The following is an 18,329-nucleotide window of genomic DNA, read 5'->3' on the forward strand; positions in this document are numbered from 1 at the left end:
AAGATCCCTGCCGCTTGAAGTTAGGTGCAGTAAGGGTTTTCCTAAAATAGCCGTTAAAATATAAGCCATCCGGCAAAGATTCCACAGAACTTAGCTTTCTAAGATTCGTTTTATAAAACGCTATATATTCAAAAAGTGTTTTCATACTATTTTGTGCAAAAACCGAGAACGAAATCGAAGAAAACAAACTGTGTGTAGCGCTAAAAAACCAATTTTCATTTTAATAATCTTATTGATCATTCTGTTTGTAAGCGAAAAAAACAAGTATGTCTTATATCCAGTATCTAATCCTTTATTTTCGCAAATTTCCAACACCATATCAATCAAAGGAAGTACACAAGCCCAATCGGCTTTCGGATAAATCCAAACGTCAGTTTTTTGTTTTTATGGTTCGAAACCCATCCGAGCAAATCCGGAAAGACGAATTTTTTCATGTCGGTGAATTCAGCCATATTTCTGGTAATGGTCCGCCGCCGCTGGTGTCATCATAGCTTATGTTATCGCTTAGCTTTCTGCGTACAGCGTAACTAGAGGATAATCGTTAAAAATCTTTTTTTGCAACTATATTTGTTTTTTTTTTATTTTCTTCCATATCTCTCAGAAGTTATGGGATAGATGCTTGCTTTGATATTCTGAAAACTATACCACTATCTCATTGCAGTTTCGCCTTAGCAAAAATCATCATTATCGTCATCGACGGTGTCTATTGTCAAGACAATCTTCATATATATGTTGCTCATGTTAATCCACTCAGTTTTAACTTATTTAGCTTATACTACTCCCGTTGTCCACGTTTCTTATTTTCATGATCAAATTCTACGTCAGTGCATTCGTCGGAAAGTATCGACAAGTGTCTAATGCTGCCTCCGTCTCAATTTTATATTTTCACCTCCTCCCCCCTATTGGTGTCCTCTCGTTATTTCTATCCATGTTTTACTCTATAGTTGCTACTCTTGTAGCTGTTTTAACCATCGTTTCATCTGCGTCATCACTGTTTTTGCTGGTAATCGATGCCTCGAAACTTTATTTTTTCTCTGTTTAGTAAACATGCTTCCGTGGCTGCTTCCGTTTTCTCTTTTGTGGGTGAAAATGTAATACGAGTGTCTGTGACTATTAGTTCTATCGTTTTTGTTGCCTGTTTCATTGGATGTGTCATAGGGTTTCATTCTTTTTATTGGCTGAGTGACTACTTGATTTTGTGTTAGCTTCGGGTTGTAACACGTCTTTGCTTTAATGTTACCATTGTTGTTGTCCTTGTCGCTATTGTTCTTTGTCCTTGTTATAATGTTTGTCACAGTTGCTGTCATTAACGTCAGTGTTATCCTTGTGAAACCATTTTGTTTGATTTTTACGAACGTTTGTTGTTGTTGGTTACTTGCTGTATTGTATACTGCCACTGGTATCCGTATCAAAGGTTTTGTTATTGCTGTCGCTTGTTGATGCTGTCGTAAGCCGCTGCTATTGTTGTTTGTTTGACCTGATGTACTATACCTGTTCTGTATGGCATGCGTTGGTGGTCAGTTTCATATTTTTGCAATTTTTCCTACTGTTATCGTCGAGGAGTGGCGTACTTTATGACGCGTTTTATATATTATTACTTACTCGATTAAGCATTATATTACTGTTTCTAGATTGTTGTTGTAGCGCACGAACGCCAGACATGGTTATTCAGGATGTTGAACTGCTTATTTCGATCGCACCGTCAAAATCTATTAGTTTGTTTAAATGGCTAGTTCTCTCGGAGCTCAACCGCTTCATACTATTAAACCTGTATAATGTCTGGTGACCCTTCTTTGGAGGATGTTGATTGTATAAATAAGGCGTACATGGTTATTTCCATTGATATCGTTATCACTGTAGTTGGCGTTATTATGGTTGTTTAGAGTAACGTTGTATATATTATTGTTATTTTTATGGATGTTGCTGCTGCTGCTGCTGCTGCTGCTGCTGTTGTTGTTGTTACCGCCGTTAACTCGTATATGAACAGTTGTTGTGACTGTTCCTGTTGTGTAGCATTTTTTTTTCGATGTCTGTCTGTTTTACCATGCCGGGCTCTTGATTATTAACAGCTTCAATCTCTTCCTTGAATTAACATACTCTTTGATCCTAAATACACATATCTATAATATATCTACATCACATCGTAACTCTACCCTATTCCTCAAAACTTGACCTGACTTAAGCGAGCTATTAATAAAACTGAACAATCATTTATGAAGTAGTCTTTACCTTTCATTTAAATAGGACCTGTCGATATCTGCTTAAACCAATTGATGAATTACATAACTTTTAGCAAACATTATGTTTGCTTTAATAATAATTTCTCTTTTTTTTTAATAACTTTTTTCTTTCGTTAATAACTTTTTTGGATGGTCCGGAATGGAGCAAATTTAAGCAGCCTCAAATAAGTATAAGCGGTGCCCCCTTAATACAAGTCGTCGTACTATTTCATATATAGCCAATTCTAAATATTTATCCACACATTTACATCTAATTGCCTAGCCTAACTATGGCTTCCATTTTACTATCGATTTTCCCATTATAACACTACCGTCATAAACCTAAAACCCTTTCCACCCCATCGATAAGTCAACAATAACTTCGTAACAATTATGTTGTCATTGTTGACAGACTAAATCATTCTCACACTGCGCAAAAGGCATACTTTCGCCAATACTAATACAAAGGTCAAAGTAGCAATCAAGACAAAAAATTCTATTCCCCCCCATCATTTCGTCCACTAATCGCAGTTGTTGTACGGACGTAGATCTTGGTTTAAATATAACCTATCTAGTCCTACGACTTTAAAGGAGGGAGAGTCAATATACACGCTACTAATCCCACTAAGCTAACAAATTGTGGGACTGGGACACCAAAGTATGCAGAGACCAAGCAATATCATTCCCGTAATGGTTGTATCCTCAAGCCTTGCGCACATCGTCCAAACGAATAGGTTTGACGGTCAGCGTAATATTGGACATGTCACTGAGATGATTTTGCCACCTGTACGGCATAATACCTCTACGCTCTCATCAAAATATCTGCAGGATATTAAATATCTGCAGGATGTCGCGGCTGGCAATTTTGTTCCGCGATGCTGTAGAGATCCTACCATCAAAAAAAATCTAACATACCTCGGGTCCACGTGAGATCACTGGTCACGGCTTTGATTGTGTGCCCGTTTATTTCCTATTCATTATAAAGTTTCGGATAGGTCTCTCCCTCCTTTTCCCCCGTCAGGCCCAACAGTTCGATATGATTTATTTTATATTTCTGTTCGCGAGATGATGTAGCAATGAAAGTATTCAAAAACAACAGTAAGTAAGCAGAATATCTGCTTTGTTATTCCATGCGATTACCACGATTATTTTCCTCACTGCGCAACAGACCGACTGAATGACTTTAGCTATTCTCCATATAAGCGAAAATTGCTCTCATAAATAGATATATAGACGAATGGATAGAGCAAGAGTACAGGCCTCCATGTACTTCGTATTAATAATGGTAGAAGTCGTGCAAAAATTATCATTATAAAGGTCATCTATATCACTTCACAAAAAATTATTAATAATAATAAGTGCCATCTCGACCTCTGTCCTTCTCGTTACTACTCTGTCAACTCTGTTGTTGCTCGAGCCACGAAATTCACGATTATAATAATAATAATAATAATATTAATAATAATAATAATCATGACAGAGGTAGTAATTCTTGTTATCATTTATCTAAATATCACAGAACCACTTTTGGCATGGTGGCGATTGTGGTGGTTGTTTTTGTGGTAGGTGGGTGGGTGCTGTGGTTTTCATTGATTGTTATTGTTGTTATGGTTTTTGTCCTCGTCATCGTTGACGCCGTATTAGTATTTCTAATGCTTCTTGCTATTGTTGTTCATATTATAATAATTTGATGGTGAGTAATGGACACTATCAATAATGTTGCGTTTGTTGTTACTGCTCGTATCTTCATCGTTGCTGTAGACATAGTTACTGCTAGCATTGAATTGAGTGTAGCACCTTGTGCGTACATTTCCACGCAAACATCTACACTCAGCACAAAAACTCCAACGAAAACGCCTACTCAACGAATGGACAAATCTTAGCAGCAACTACAGAAGAAAAGGTCACTTTTGTTTAAATGTTGACTGCTGCTTTTGTCGTTATTTGGTTTTTCCATTTTGCCGTCTTTGTTGTCGCTTCATCGTCATTATTTCGCTGTTGTCTTCGTCTTGCTCGTCGTCGTCGTCGTCGTCGCCCTCGTAATGGTGTGTTTTAGTTCTACGTGATGTCATGTTAATTGTGCTAAATTTTTCCGAAGTTCCACTACAACTCGTTTTGAGAATTCACTGTGAACGTGGTTTTAGATTACTTTATAGGAAGTGGGTTCTGCGCAGATCATCGCTATCATTATCATCATTATTATTAAATGGTTTTGTCGAAAAGACTTCGCTCGCTTGTTTGGTATAAATATTTGTTTTCCATATATGTGTGTACATGTGATCTGGTTTCCTGAGAGATCAAGGGCACGACGATTATTGCTACTTTTGTATAATTATTTTATTTCAGCGTTCAGTTGAGTGTCGGGCGTGATTCGACCAATCGATTAATGAAAAGAACTGTTCACCGTGCAACAGTTATCATTGTACTATGATTATTATTAATAATGCTAATCATGTCCCTGTAACCAACCACTATAATGTGGCAATAGTAACGCTCGAAATGCAAACATTAATTAATATTGATACATACCCGGGGGATGTAGTAATTGCCGATATCGGTATGCACCATCTCGGTACCGTAATGTTCTAGACGCAACCCAACCTGAGTTCTATTGCACGGGGTTCTTAACTTTTTTTTCAGTATCAGTAATGTTTTTTGTACGTACTTCGTGATAGGATACTGAAAAGTGAGCACATGCCGAAAACTGTCATTGCTATGTTATGATTTGTGATGCTGTAATGTAAACCGTACGTAACGTAAAACGTACCAACGTTTCATGGTAGCAGCAGTCGTTATTTTTACTCTAGTAGAACTAAGCTTAACTGTTAGCTGTACTAGCCACAGTATCTTGCTGCTTGATTTTGTATATGAAAATGTGCTTGTCTGTTTACATACAGAGATAAACTGTTTACAATCCCTCGTAAATTATTCATGTTTGTCTCCTACTTCGCCCCACTAGGTGTCTTTCTTTCACTCAACGTCCCAGATTATGGTCGCTGATTTTCGCTACTGCAAGAGAAAAACAAGCCTTTTTGCATTCATCATTTGCCATTTGTTGTGGCACTAACGAGGCAGCTAGCAGGGGCAAACCTTATTCCCAGGCCAAAACTTGAGCCTGAGCAAAACCAGGTTAACAGGGACATTTTGCTATCAGGAGTGTATATATTATTTATATATGTATATAATCATACAATAGATGTGTCTCGTGTCATCGACGGTCAACCAGTGATGTGGACCAAAATGTTATGTAAAGTGTAACATTGTGTGTCCCGATCGTGTAAGAATGTATGTTGTAAATGTAGTACTTGTAGGATTAGTATGATGATGATTATTATTATTATTATTACTAGTAGTAAACTTTAACTTGTATTTCTTCTTACATGGTATTATCATCCTTTCAATGTATTATTTCCTTTCCTTTCCACGTCATGTTCGTTTGAATAGACTTTCTGATGCCATTTAGTGTCACCATTTGTTTATTCTAAACGTGTCGTATTCTGCTCTATTTTTGTTTTTCGTACGTTCCTACTTCATTTTTTGCACATCCGCACTTCCGCCCACTTGTTTTCCCTCTTCTATTTTCACACATGTATACAGGTTTGCTACCTATCTCCACATGCGCACCCTTTTCGAAAAATTCCTTCATATTACGATGGCTGCCTGTAAAGCTAACCATCGCTCCTCACGATAACATCGCCATGATCACTTTGCTAATATAATAACCGTCATTACTATTATTGTCACACATGTAAACTCTCACTTATATTTCTCGTTCATTCCGTATCCTTTTGTCTTAGAGTCGACAAGATTCCACGGAACAGCTGTTATTGTTATTACTATTATGATAGAGGGGGGTTACGATGCTAACCATCCGATATCCCTCGTCACGATCAAACGAGATATTACACTTACTGTTACTGTTGACCGTACAGTCAACGAACATCTGACGGGGATTATGTGGGCGCTCTCATCGCATCTTGCGTTTACTTCTATTGTGCTGTTGTTCCACCGCATTGAAGTCATTTCCTATACATATATCGCGCCTTATGGTCACTGGTTTCCTTTTCTCTCATACGCTTCTGTCTTTGCGATTGTTCCTTTGTTTCTATTATTGTATAATCCTACTGTCACTGTAGATGTTGTTATTAATTGTTTGTTGTTTTTGTTGTTGCTCTGTACTTTGTTGTTGTTGCTGTTGTTGTTGTTATTGTTGTTATAGTTTTAACTTATGTTCTTTTGTTGCCATTGTAGTTTTTATCAATGTTATCATTGTTGTTGTCGTCATCGTAGTTGTCCTGTTACTGTTGTTGTTGTCGGCGTAACTGTTGTCCATGTAGCGTTGTCGTTGAAGTACCGATGAGTATTCCCACTTTTACTATCTTACACATGTTGTATGCTCTGTAAAACAATTTCTACTTGTTGTTGTCGTTGTCATTGTAGCTGTTGTTGCTGTTTTTGAGGAGGAGGCATGGTCTTTTTTCTTGCTCTTTGTCTTCTCTCTCTTTGCTTATCAGTTTTCCAGTTTTCCGGTGATCCTTTCCTTAATAGTTCAGCAGTTCTATTGAAACGCCGCGCCCATATTTCTTTGCTCTTAATTCTAAGACGATGAACCGCGAATGCTCTTCTACAAACAGCGGGACGGGAACTACAACATATGCCTATTATCATTATAGTAGAGATAGAATAATTCGCGATATTATGTAATTCTATTTCGTCGACATTGCTTGAACCGACAAGAACGTCTTTTTTCATCGTGTTCGCCTCATATGTATGGCATGGCGGCGGCCTTGCTTAATTAGTCCTGCTTAATTCGACCGCTACCGAAAATATATGCGTATAGAGATATAGTCGAAGTCGACTTTGCAAGCTTTCTGCGTGTACCAACGGGACGGCGCTATATTACGTTAGCGACAATAGCGCCAACGAGCTACACGAGGCAGGTCATGTCCGGTCAGAACTTGAAGTTACCGTGCCTGCCAGGCGTTTGCTCGGGTGTTCCAAACTGAAATTGGTCGGCCTGGTTGGGGTCGATCTCCGGAACTAATCCGACGTCTTCTTCATCGTCGTCGGCAGAGAAGAAACGTTCGATCATCTCAAATGCCTTCTGGTAGATGTCTATATTGTCATGCGTCTGCAGGAATTCAATCTTATCCAAGCCATAGCACTCCTCTATAGCCAGCACATACTGATTGGTGCCTGACGTTATGCTTTCGTTTTCACCAAGTTTTAGGATGTTTTCCAGACCGAGCAAAGCCACCTAAAATAAAACCGGGAATCGAACAAGAGATCAATTAGTAATTGTTTGAGTAATGCGCTTATATCGGTTTTATGGATAATTATTTCAAAGCAAAATTATTTCAAATTTCAGAATCCGGGCGTTGCTACTCGTTGATTATAAAGTCTAGATCCATCATACATGGCAAGTAACTGGTTCCTAATCTAATTGGTAATACGCCTCTATCTGTGTTTGCCTGGTTTCTTGAAATACCCTATGCAAAATTCTTGATTTAGTCTTATTTTTTTGTTGAGCTAGTACTGGTTCATTCTGTAATGCGCTGTATCTTTAACTTTGAAACTTTAAATGTTTTTTTTTTCTTTACACCGTACGACTGTTTATAACAAATGTGATCTTTATGGGATATTTGTTCGGCAACCGTTGATAATTTAGGAACAGTTTCTATACAGCTCAATCTGATACGCATATCGTTTAATAAATCGGTTGTGAAATGGATTAGTCGCGCTGGGAAAGCAGGTTAAGTCCAGGACAATGTTTGGATCAGAAATGCATTCAAATAATATACGCAGAATAATTTGGTGATGGAATTATTATGTCAAGTAGGTCTGCACCTAAACTGGGATTTAAATTTGTTGGTCAGGTTCCTTAAGCTGATCACCTAGGTGAATCGGCTGATTAACCAATAACACATGTGTATATCTTCTGAGGTAAAGTAGGATTTTTTTTTAAATAACAGCAGTCGCACAGTGGAATGACAGATTAGTTTCGGTACAAGGCTACACCATTACTATGAAGTAGACATTCCACTGAAAACATGGGATCAGTGCAACAAAACGGTGATTAAAGATTTCTGCAGATCTGCAACGAGGTAATTGGAACTGAAAGAATCTATATTAGAGCTAGAGTTTGGGTGAAATTGGGCTGGATGTGGAATGAACAGACTTTGTAGTATTTGAACAGCTGTAACATTTCAGTGGGAAACTGAACAAAAGTAGCGAAATTCGTGCAGGAATGGCTGAAACAGGACACCCGTTGGTGTGTACCCGACGGACCGAGAAGACACCTAAGAAAAAAATGTAAATATTTTTTTCTTAAGTGTCTTTTTTCTCTTATGACTCGGGGTTAGTTAAATCAATGGAAAAGCGGACTCTTTATTAAAAGAATTAATGAACTCAGTTGCGCGCACAATATTATAGGTTTCTTGTTAAGAGTAAGTGCTAGACGTAATTGTTGATCTTCGGTTGTCAGCAAGTATCAAAAAGAAAGCTGGGTAAAACCAAGAGCAGACCCAGAAAAATTGCTAAACCTATCAAATTTTGAGAGTAGTAAGCATTACCGACTGCGGACAGTGAGTTTGAACTATTACCCGATTTGATACGATATTGTACAAAGTCATAAAGCGATCCTCCGTTCCGAATTGATACGCTACTATGCACAGTCATGAAGCGATCCTCCGTTAGAAACTGCGTTCACAACATATGAGATCTCGAAATTTTAAAAATCATGAATTTTTCACTTAGAAAACAAGTTGAAACTCATTTTTCATGAAAACCTCACCTGTACAATTTTAGGGTCGGACATAGCCAGAAGGTCGCACATCGGCGGGATACAGTTCTGCGATACCATGTAACGAATTTGCTCAGGGCTTCCACCAGACGTAGCGTTGGTTACAGCCCACGCTGCCTCTTTACGAGCCTTCAGTTCGCCCGTTCTTAGAATATCAATAAGAGCAGGTATAATATTTGCGTTAATCACTGCCTGGATCTGATCTCGATTTCCAGCAGTTATATTGGACAGCGTCCAGCAAGCTTCCTTGCGGATAGTCTCCTTGGGCGAGCCTAGAAGGTGCGCCAGGTAGACCAGGGCGTTGTGGCTCAGGATAACCTGCGTCTGGTTGTCATCACCAGTTACGATGTTTCCCACCGCGCGCAAGGCCGCCGATGCCACACTCTGGTTTACGTGGCTGTAAACAAACCGAGCATGATTTGCCATTGTGTAAGATCCGACTGACTAATCGAGAATATGAGTGACAATGAGGCAACGGTTTAACAAATTTATAAAGAGAGTCTTACCAAATGGATACAAACCATGTGAAAATGTAAGATCCTCTCCCCAAAAATGCCAATATGATGTGGTTACGTTAAACGTAGAGAGAAGTTCAAAAGAGACATGTGACGTGTGACAAAATGCTTTTAACAAACTGTAGTCTATACTCACGCAAGAAGTTCGACAAGTCGTTTGCAGACACCAGTTTCTATAACCGCTTGGATCTTCTCATTGGGACCATCGGAAAGGTAGCTAAGCGCCCAACACGTGTCCGCCAACAGGTCAGCATCCTTGGAATATAATAAATTACCAAGTAAAGGTAAAGCTGCACGGACACTCTCAAATGCTGGCGGAGGACTTTTACCTCGACAAAGATTGCTCAACGCCCACACAGCATTACGGGTCATGGTGATTTTCTGGCTGTTTTCGATAAATCGAATTAGAGGGGCAAGCATGCCTTGCTCTATGACATAGTCTCGGCATTTGGGTCCGTCACCAGCTATATTACCTGTTTAATTTAAAATATTGCACATTAGTTTAAAAGGGCCGCATGACAACTGTCTATTCACCTTATTTCCGGCAAATATATATAATATATATATAGGGAGAGAAAAATACATTTGTTTAGCATTTTACTACACCCCTCATATTGCTAATGTACGTGACAATTTAGATATAGGATATCAAAAAAGGCTATCTACCATAGTATAGTATTTTCAACTGATACTGAACACATACATACATAATGACGACGTCGGTTTTAATGACGACCAGTGTAAAAATGTAAATTCATACAGTTTCGAATCATAAATTATTCTAGGACTTCAAAAATGTTCGCAACGTATACCGACCAAGCGCCCATATAGCCTGTTCTTGCACTTCATCACTATCAGAGTCCAGCAGTTTGATGAAAATGGGTACTGCGCCAGCTTGCAAGACGGCTTTTGTTTGTGACGCGTTGCCCGATGCTATATTTGTCAGAGCCCAAGCGGCCTCAAATTGCAATTGGGGCTGATCTGAGCATTTAAGAAACTCAACGAGCCGCGGCACAACTCCGCAAGCGATCACATCATCAATGGGCGGATTAGGCTCTGTAAGTTCAGACAACATTATCGTTAACACCACGAGGTCACTCGGAAACTCTGGACTTATTTGGATCTATTTGAAAAAAAATCGGGTGAAAATTTATAGCCGAAAATAGCTTACGCTGTACTCGTCCGTGTCGTCGTTCATATTTAATATAGTTAATTTGCATTTAGAAAATCATACCTCTGCTAAGGAGTTTGCGAAATCGCTGAGTGCATTGAAGCTGCAGGGCTCGATCAGGGGCAAAAAGTCCCTGCGCCATCTCTGGGGTAACTCTTTCCTCAGTAGCGGTTGTCTGGTCACCACACATGGACTCAGCCTCTTCAACTTCAACCTCTTCCTAAAAAAATATAATGCCATTATAACGATAACCACAAATATTGCATTCCTATTAAGATAGACAGATAAATCGGGTACACTGATAATCTAAGAATTAAAGAGCCATTCATAGGCGTGGCGTTTCGACCTCTTACAAGAAGTTATCTTGTAGCTCGAGATAATCCCGTCTTTTTGAAATACAGATCGCCCGACAGGTAAACCGAGATAGAACTTATCGCTGACTACGCAATAGCTAAACCTCTACAGGGAGGGGGCTTACTATGCAATAGCCAAAACTCCACAGGGTGGGGGGATCTAAATTCAATATTTTTTTGTATTCTGTATTTGAATAATAACAGACCTGTCAATGAATTTCCTTGCATGTACTAGGAAATGTTGAATAAATGTCACATTTAATATAATCACATCTACAACAACTACAACTTTAGGACCTAAACCATTCATAAGTTCGTTCCAAATGTTCCCATTGTAAACGTGCGAACCTCCCTTTGATAGAATAACTGAGTATGTCGAAGTTTATGACTTAAACTCACGCTCAATAACACTGGATACATAGTATTCAACAAGTTCAAATTTGAGCTCTTCCAAAACATGCTCATTACAGAACATGCTTGTATTCTCAACAACACTAATTAGCAACACTAATTAACTGGTTTGAGCTAGTGCTTCATTTTGTTGGGAGACTATGGTCCCATACGGTTGTTCAGGTACTCCAACTATCCACGGTTGCCCAATAGTTAGCAACTTCTGGTGATACGTCAATTTTTTCTGGAAAAAGCAAGGTAACGTAATGACTCAGAACATAAACACTGAAAAAAATTTTATGTGTTTGAGGCGTTAATAAACAATTCGTGGGATGGTATATCTAACTCCTTCACCAAAGCCATAGTCGAAATTATCAGAAACTAACTCTAGGTTGCACCGTTCATTTTCAGAGGTTTTTTTCTGAGGTAATTTTCTGTTGCGCTGTAGTTGCTGGTTTTTAGTCGCTTTTGTATTTTCGATATCGTAAACTGCTGATATGCGGTAATCCATCAAGATAATAATAGAAAGTTTTTCCCGCGTTTAACGACATTGTATAATAGGTGGTCTTGACTAAACTTCCAAAAACAACGTACTTCCTGTCGCCAGGAGTTTGTTGTCTTTAGGTCAAAAAGTACTGACTTTTTTGGTATTAAAAATAGCAGATGAATGCATGCTCTCACCGCAGAAGGCTCCCCAAATTTTAATGCTTTGCCCTTTACATATGTGTTCTCTGCATGCCAGGCGACGAACGTTATTCGAATAGCTTGCGGTGCGAGATCGATAGACGAAGACACTAAGGATTTATTTATGGGATATTGCACGTAGATTTAGACATCAGTGTGTTTAAGCTCCGAAATCACTGTGCGCTAGAAAAAAGTCTCTGGATCTTTTATGCAAACTTACAGCAGCCTTTGTGTTACCTCAAGGGAAGCCAGAATTGCAGGACGATGTTAACAATCACTAGTATGTGAGCTCTGGTAGCCACTTCTAACCACGTCTTCTTTGAATGAGAGACTGTCACCGACGAACTCAAACCCAGTATTTGCCTCAAAGCCGGAACTTCTATTGTAGCCTACGAAGGCTGGGACAGTATTACCACTAATATTGATGATCTAGCAGCCGAGATTCGCCCGCGTTTCCTAGAAGGCTGCCATGCGACCAAATGAGGGTTAATTCCGTCAAACATTCAAAAATTGTGTTTTGCATCCAGCATTTAAGCCGTTGGGTATTACCTCAGACGACTGGCTTCCAGTAAGAAACGAAGTGTGTACGCCGATTCGACTTAAGTTTAGGGGGAAGACACGTACTGCGCTATCACGGCAAGAGTTGGCATTCAGGTTGTTACAAATTTTTCAAAAGCCGCGGGCGGAACCTCTTGCTGGCAGCTCCGGGCTGTCTCGATCGTAGTGAGGACTCCACTTCTGGCGCACGAAGATATCGCTTTCATAGTAACATTTGTACGGACAATGGCGCAGAACGGCAGTTTTAACGCATAGCGGAAACCCGGACGTTATGAGCCCAGAGGGGTTGTCGTACTGTTCATGCTTATATATGTATATCCAACAATGTTGTAATGTCTTATATATGTATATCCAACAATGTCGAAATGTCTTATATATGTATATCCAACAATGTCGTAATGTTTCTGCTTATATATGTATATCCTATGCTCATATATGAATATCCAACAATGTCGTAACATTTCTCCTTATACATGTATATCCAACAATTACGCATGTGTTCTACTCAATCCTATTTCGAAAGTCTTCACATTTGCTAGACGAAGTGTTCTAAATAAAACTGATAAATGTCGTGTCTTCTTATCATAAATGAGCCGTTATCACAGAGTTAACCACTGACAGTAATATTTACTTAAATTTGTACTAGCTGAAGACTAAACACAAATTCTTACTTGAAGATTTCTTCTTTTGAGCATGGCCTGCTCTCTCTGGGCTTTTCTAAGCCGAACGCCCTCTTCATTTCGTCGTCGACGCAGTTCACGGTTGTCGACACCATGATTTTTGTAAGCACGGTGAATGGGCTTTTGGTCTTGGCCTCCGCCGTAACTCATGTTAACAGTGTCTGAAAATAAACCATAGCACTTATGAAATATTGCCACGAAGAAACCACCCGTTATACAAGATTTTCTATATATTATATATATATATATATATAATAACCTTATCTTGTGCTATCCGTTATTTCATTTCAGGTCATCTGAATTGTTGTAGTGGTATGAACACTACCTCCTCTACTTCTTTCTCAAAAATCTCAAACGATCATCCGCAATAAACAGTGCTAGTTGTCATAAAGATAAGTTACCTTATTCAATTTTTTCACAAAGTTTAGAGATGTAAATTGTTGGCTTAATTTTTTTCAAACAACGGGCAAAAGTATGACGTCAGCAGCTCAAAACGAAATTCGAAAAATAGTCCTACGGTGAAGCAAACGCTGTGAATTCCTTAATGAATTCTACCCATAAATTATGTAAGGTACTTAAAACGATGTCTAGACCTCCACATACGAGGTATGAATCTAAAGTTATCAATAGCAACACGAAGTTGCCTATATTGCGGCTTCTTGTTGATTCATTCATTCAAGAATATATTATTTAACTATCGAACAGCTTATGTTTGAAGAATATACTATTTAACTATCGAATAGCTTATGTTTGAAGTTAGAAGACTCTGCGCCTAAGTTGATATTATAGTCTATAGATGTTGTAACAAAAGTAATCGGATTCGAGCATGCTTATAATTTTCTAGATTGAATTTTTCAACATCAGCAAGAAAGGGGCAAAGCTGGTACCTGAGAAAAGTATGATAGCTTGATACTTTCGTTGTCTGTAGCCATCTTATAAACACAATATTACATTAGCTTGATACTTTCGTTGTCTGTAGCCATCTTATAAACACAATATTACATTATTTACCTCGTCAGGTTTATAGTGTAAGCGGGGTAACTAATATTTTTTTTAATTCTTAACTGGAAGTTGCTTAAACCACGTCTAAAGCGCGAAGTTTTATCTAGAACAAAACAGGCACCTGGCAATTATATATATGCTGTCGATTTCGTACGCCACTATTGGGTCCGAGAGGTCTTTCTTGGATTATCGTGCTGCGGTCCTGTTCATCTCCAGAATTTAAAATGGCGACATCCAGCCAGCTCAACGGCGCTAACATAACAGCTGATTGCCAATTTAACAACATCGTCGAAAAAGCGATATCTCACTTACCACGCACACACGAGCTTACCTAACACACTCGTGCCCAATAGTGCGCAAACAACCAAAGCTACAGCTGCAATCAAGCTTAAAACGCGGCTGGGTACTTAGGGAATACAATTAGCGGATCGAATCTTCCGATGTGCGCTATCTGTTGCTATATTTTGCGATTGTGCGCTAATAGCTTGCTCGCTTAGGAACTACCACAATCATAGCAGGACACTGTTCAGATTGTAGCATGTACCATTTATGCATACCTTATGAATGGCACACGTTATGAGTACTCCTAGATTACTAATTTGCATTAATGACCCATTTTTTGACCCGAACGATCGCCATGTGATATTTTCGTTGTGTCGCGGCTTGTAGTTCATTGCTGCTACAGAACAGAGGATATGCGATCCGTTTAAGCCTGTATACATCATAGCACAATAAGACGCGTTGTAACACTGACTGACTCAAATCTCTACACGTACACACACGTAAGAGACGATTCCTATGCACACTGAAGTCATACTCAATCTTTCGTGTCCCGTTTGATGTAAAACACATCTTCGCACATTTAACTTACCCACTTGCTGCAGCAGCCGAACCGACTCAATGCTGATTGACTCTCCAGTATACGAAAATCACGGATCGCACCACGCTCCGTCGTAAACCTGGCAATTGTCGAGGTTGTACTTCCTTTCTATTTTAACGTGATGATAAGCAGGCTTGCGCTAGCAGGCGATGAGGCAGTCCATTGGCAGTACACGGCAAGTGTAGCAGCTGCCCGCTGTTCTCGCGAACATCGAACGTACCACAAAGTGTACCACAACTGTGGAGTCCATCATGAATTTATAGTAATGCTTGGATTGTTAGCCAAATTTCTATTGCTTAAACTCTGCTAAATCTAGTTACATTACAAGACGTTATTTGTTCTGTTTCTATGAATAATTAGTCTTTGGGTAATTTGAATTCGTTTACATGTTTACCTGTGCGAGTGGTACATAAACGTATCACATATTTTGACCTGAACCGCGAAATGAACGATTCGTGGTGACTATAACAAAGTCGTGTGCTTAAAGGGGCAAAATGGCGAATACAACGAAAAGCACCTGTGAGGATTTTCTTGGCTTCCAGGTGAGAACGGTCGGAAAAAGCTCACAAGGAGACTACATGTAGAATCTGTAGAAACGCAAAATTGTTTCTCCATTTATTCGCAAGTAAATTGCATAAGCGGAAAACATAACTGGCTGACGTTATGAAGACACCGGTTCCGCGCGGAATGTTTTTGTTTTCCGATAACTTATAGGTTTGGGTTTGTGATGGACATTCAAGTATTACATTAGATTTTTAACCGGACAAACGTTGTCCGCGAAGTCGCTTACATAGATTCAATTGGCTTCTATTCAAGGCTCATGCTAAAAATGCGTGCATTTTTAGCGAAATGGTGTAGGCACGTGGTCAAAATGTCGAACGTGACTGGTTCCGATAATAGTTACCTATTTATAACTGTTGCTGGTTTACTGGCTATAGATCTATAGTAGGTTCACTATTTATTATACATGATATAACGACTGTGGCAATTGTTCGGCTATGTCTGCGACTGCGCAATAACAATACAGAGTTATCTATGACGGACGGATTTCTTAAGTGTGAGATGTTGTGTGAGTTTTTTAGGGGGTTGTTGCAATGTAAAGTCACAGTAGTATGTGTGTATACTGATGCAGCCATACAGTGGTGACCAGGTAACGTGTGAGACAGGCCAATTTATCGTCTAAGAAAATGTTTTCAGTGCAGCTTTTTATGTGTGATAAGTATACTCTATCTAGAACGATTAAAATGTTCGAGGAGTGATCTTATACCAAGTAGAGCCGCAATTCATAAATTCAACATTTTCAAAAATGCCAATTTCTGCATTAAATGCAAATTATTAGGCAATATTGATTGTTTGCAGAGTTGGCACTGCATTTTTCCTAAATATCAATCTACATTTATTTATGTCAATACAGTTTGCACGTTCCATGTTTTTAAATTAAGCTTACTATCCGTTCATTGATCTGCTCATTTAATAGAGAACTTCACGAGTGTCAGGTTCAACTGTACTAATGGTTCGAAATCGCGCTTAGATAAGATATATTTTACAGACGACCTTGCTTTAGGAATATATGATAAGAAAAAACGAATTTAAGTGAGATTCTATAAAATGTTACTACTCTTCTATCTTTGATTCCCAATATGTTAGTACGCATAATAAATAAACCATAAAATAGACCAACATGCTTAGTACGACTAAGACAGATTCTGCTGGCTCGCAGCATTTTACATTGTTTATTATTTGTAAGCTTGTGTTTTTCTTTTTTATCTGACGTATAGGAGTTGTTAAAGCAAAGTCGCAAAATCGACGATAATATCATTTATGCTCTGAACACAACGGTTCCGACGCAGTCATTTTCCAATAAAAATGATGCTCATGAAACCTGCAAGGATTTGTACAGACAGGTAAACAGGCGTTTTTGCTCTGAGGAAGTTTAGAAACACCGACTTCAAGACACAGCCTTATATTTGTGTTAATCTGTTATTACATGTACGTGCATTGTAGTTAATCGGCATGGTGAAATCTACCCCAAAGAATAAAGAAGAGTAGGTGGTTACTTCAAACCAGTCAAACCTAAGTTCTCTGATTGATTTGTGAATGAAATTAATTACATATGACAAACATGTCATATGTAATTAGTATTAATGAAAATAGCGAACCACTTTTCTGAACTGTTGTATCCTATCGGGTCTAATTAAAGTTTTCGATTCGACGATTATGAAAAACCTATCCCTTAAAAAACTAGATCTCCAATTTTAGTTGGACGATCTGTATTCATCGAGGCAAGCATCGATTCAGAAATGTGTCCAGTACAGCGAGGATCACTTAGCATCCCTGAAAGCAGCAAAAGAAAAAAATCCAGACAATATAGATGTTCTCAAAGAACTAAAAAAGGAGCAGACAAAGGTGAGAGTAAAACAAACCTTTTGGCTGAATATTGCAATTCTTATTTTATCTTAGCTTCATTGTAATGCTAAATCCTTTTCGCAAAGGAAACACATACACTTTTCGCAAACCTTCCCAAATTAGAGTACGTTTATCAATATGACCGATAACAAGTGCACAGTCGTGTTTCCTATGAGCTTATTCTTATTATTCACCGAATTATTCATCGAAATGTCACGCATTATTCAATTTTGTCAAATCAAAAAAATATAATAATAGCGTACTCTGAAACGGCCCGGCTAGCTTCGACGATAAAGTCGGATTGTGTTAGGTTTTATAGTTTGAAATTTATAATGCTCAATATCCACATGTTTATTACAAACTATTGCAGCACCGTCTCTTTCAAGCTGAGTTGGGCGTCGAGGAAGTAATCAAAACACGGACAAAGAAAGTGTTCCACGAGCGATGTCGTTTTTTCTACACGCCTGTGTAGGATGTCAGCTACTTGAGCCTATATATTCACTCCTTGTAGGATCTGTAGTAATTAAGGAAGTGCAAGCGCGTATCATTATCGCATATCATTTTATAAATGAAATACATTTTTATACGGATCAATTTATATTATCACGACTGCGTTTTCATTACATTATTGTGAGCATGACTGCACCAAGGACCATTGGGTATATTCAA

General features: G+C 38.7%; 2 protein-coding genes across 3 annotated transcripts; one reads left to right on the forward strand and one right to left on the reverse strand.

Moving 5' to 3' along the window:
* Positions 1–269: 269 nt before the first annotated feature.
* On the reverse strand, positions 270–15,517 carry Kap-alpha1 (karyopherin alpha1). Its single transcript, XM_022844555.2, has 7 exons — positions 15,246–15,517; positions 13,364–13,533; positions 10,771–10,927; positions 10,353–10,592; positions 9,673–10,009; positions 9,013–9,418; positions 270–7,476 (listed from the first exon to the last, which is right to left on the reverse strand). The coding sequence occupies exons 2-7, from the start codon at positions 13,520–13,522 to the stop codon at positions 7,171–7,173; spliced, it is 1,605 nt and encodes a 534-aa protein (XP_022700290.1). The 5' UTR covers positions 13,523–13,533; positions 15,246–15,517; the 3' UTR covers positions 270–7,170.
* Positions 15,518–15,646: 129 nt separating this feature from the next.
* On the forward strand, positions 15,647–18,263 carry Ccdc58 (Coiled-coil domain-containing 58). Of its 2 annotated transcripts, none has more exons than XM_022844557.2 (4): positions 15,647–15,796; positions 17,033–17,158; positions 17,514–17,660; positions 18,031–18,263. In XM_022844557.2, exons 1-4 carry the CDS (start codon positions 15,749–15,751, stop codon positions 18,130–18,132), a joined length of 423 nt encoding a protein of 140 aa, XP_022700292.1. In that variant the 5' UTR covers positions 15,647–15,748; the 3' UTR covers positions 18,133–18,263. The 2 variants fall into 2 exon arrangements, with proteins under 2 accessions (XP_022700292.1, XP_022700293.1); XM_022844558.2 differs by lacking the exon at positions 15,647–15,796 and adding an exon at positions 16,214–16,404.
* Positions 18,264–18,329: the final 66 nt, after the last annotated feature.

Source organism: Varroa jacobsoni, unplaced genomic scaffold (assembly GCF_002532875.2).
Source record: "Varroa jacobsoni isolate VJ856 unplaced genomic scaffold, vjacob_1.0 scaffold_1116, whole genome shotgun sequence".
Lineage (NCBI taxonomy): Eukaryota > Metazoa > Arthropoda > Arachnida > Mesostigmata > Varroidae > Varroa > Varroa jacobsoni.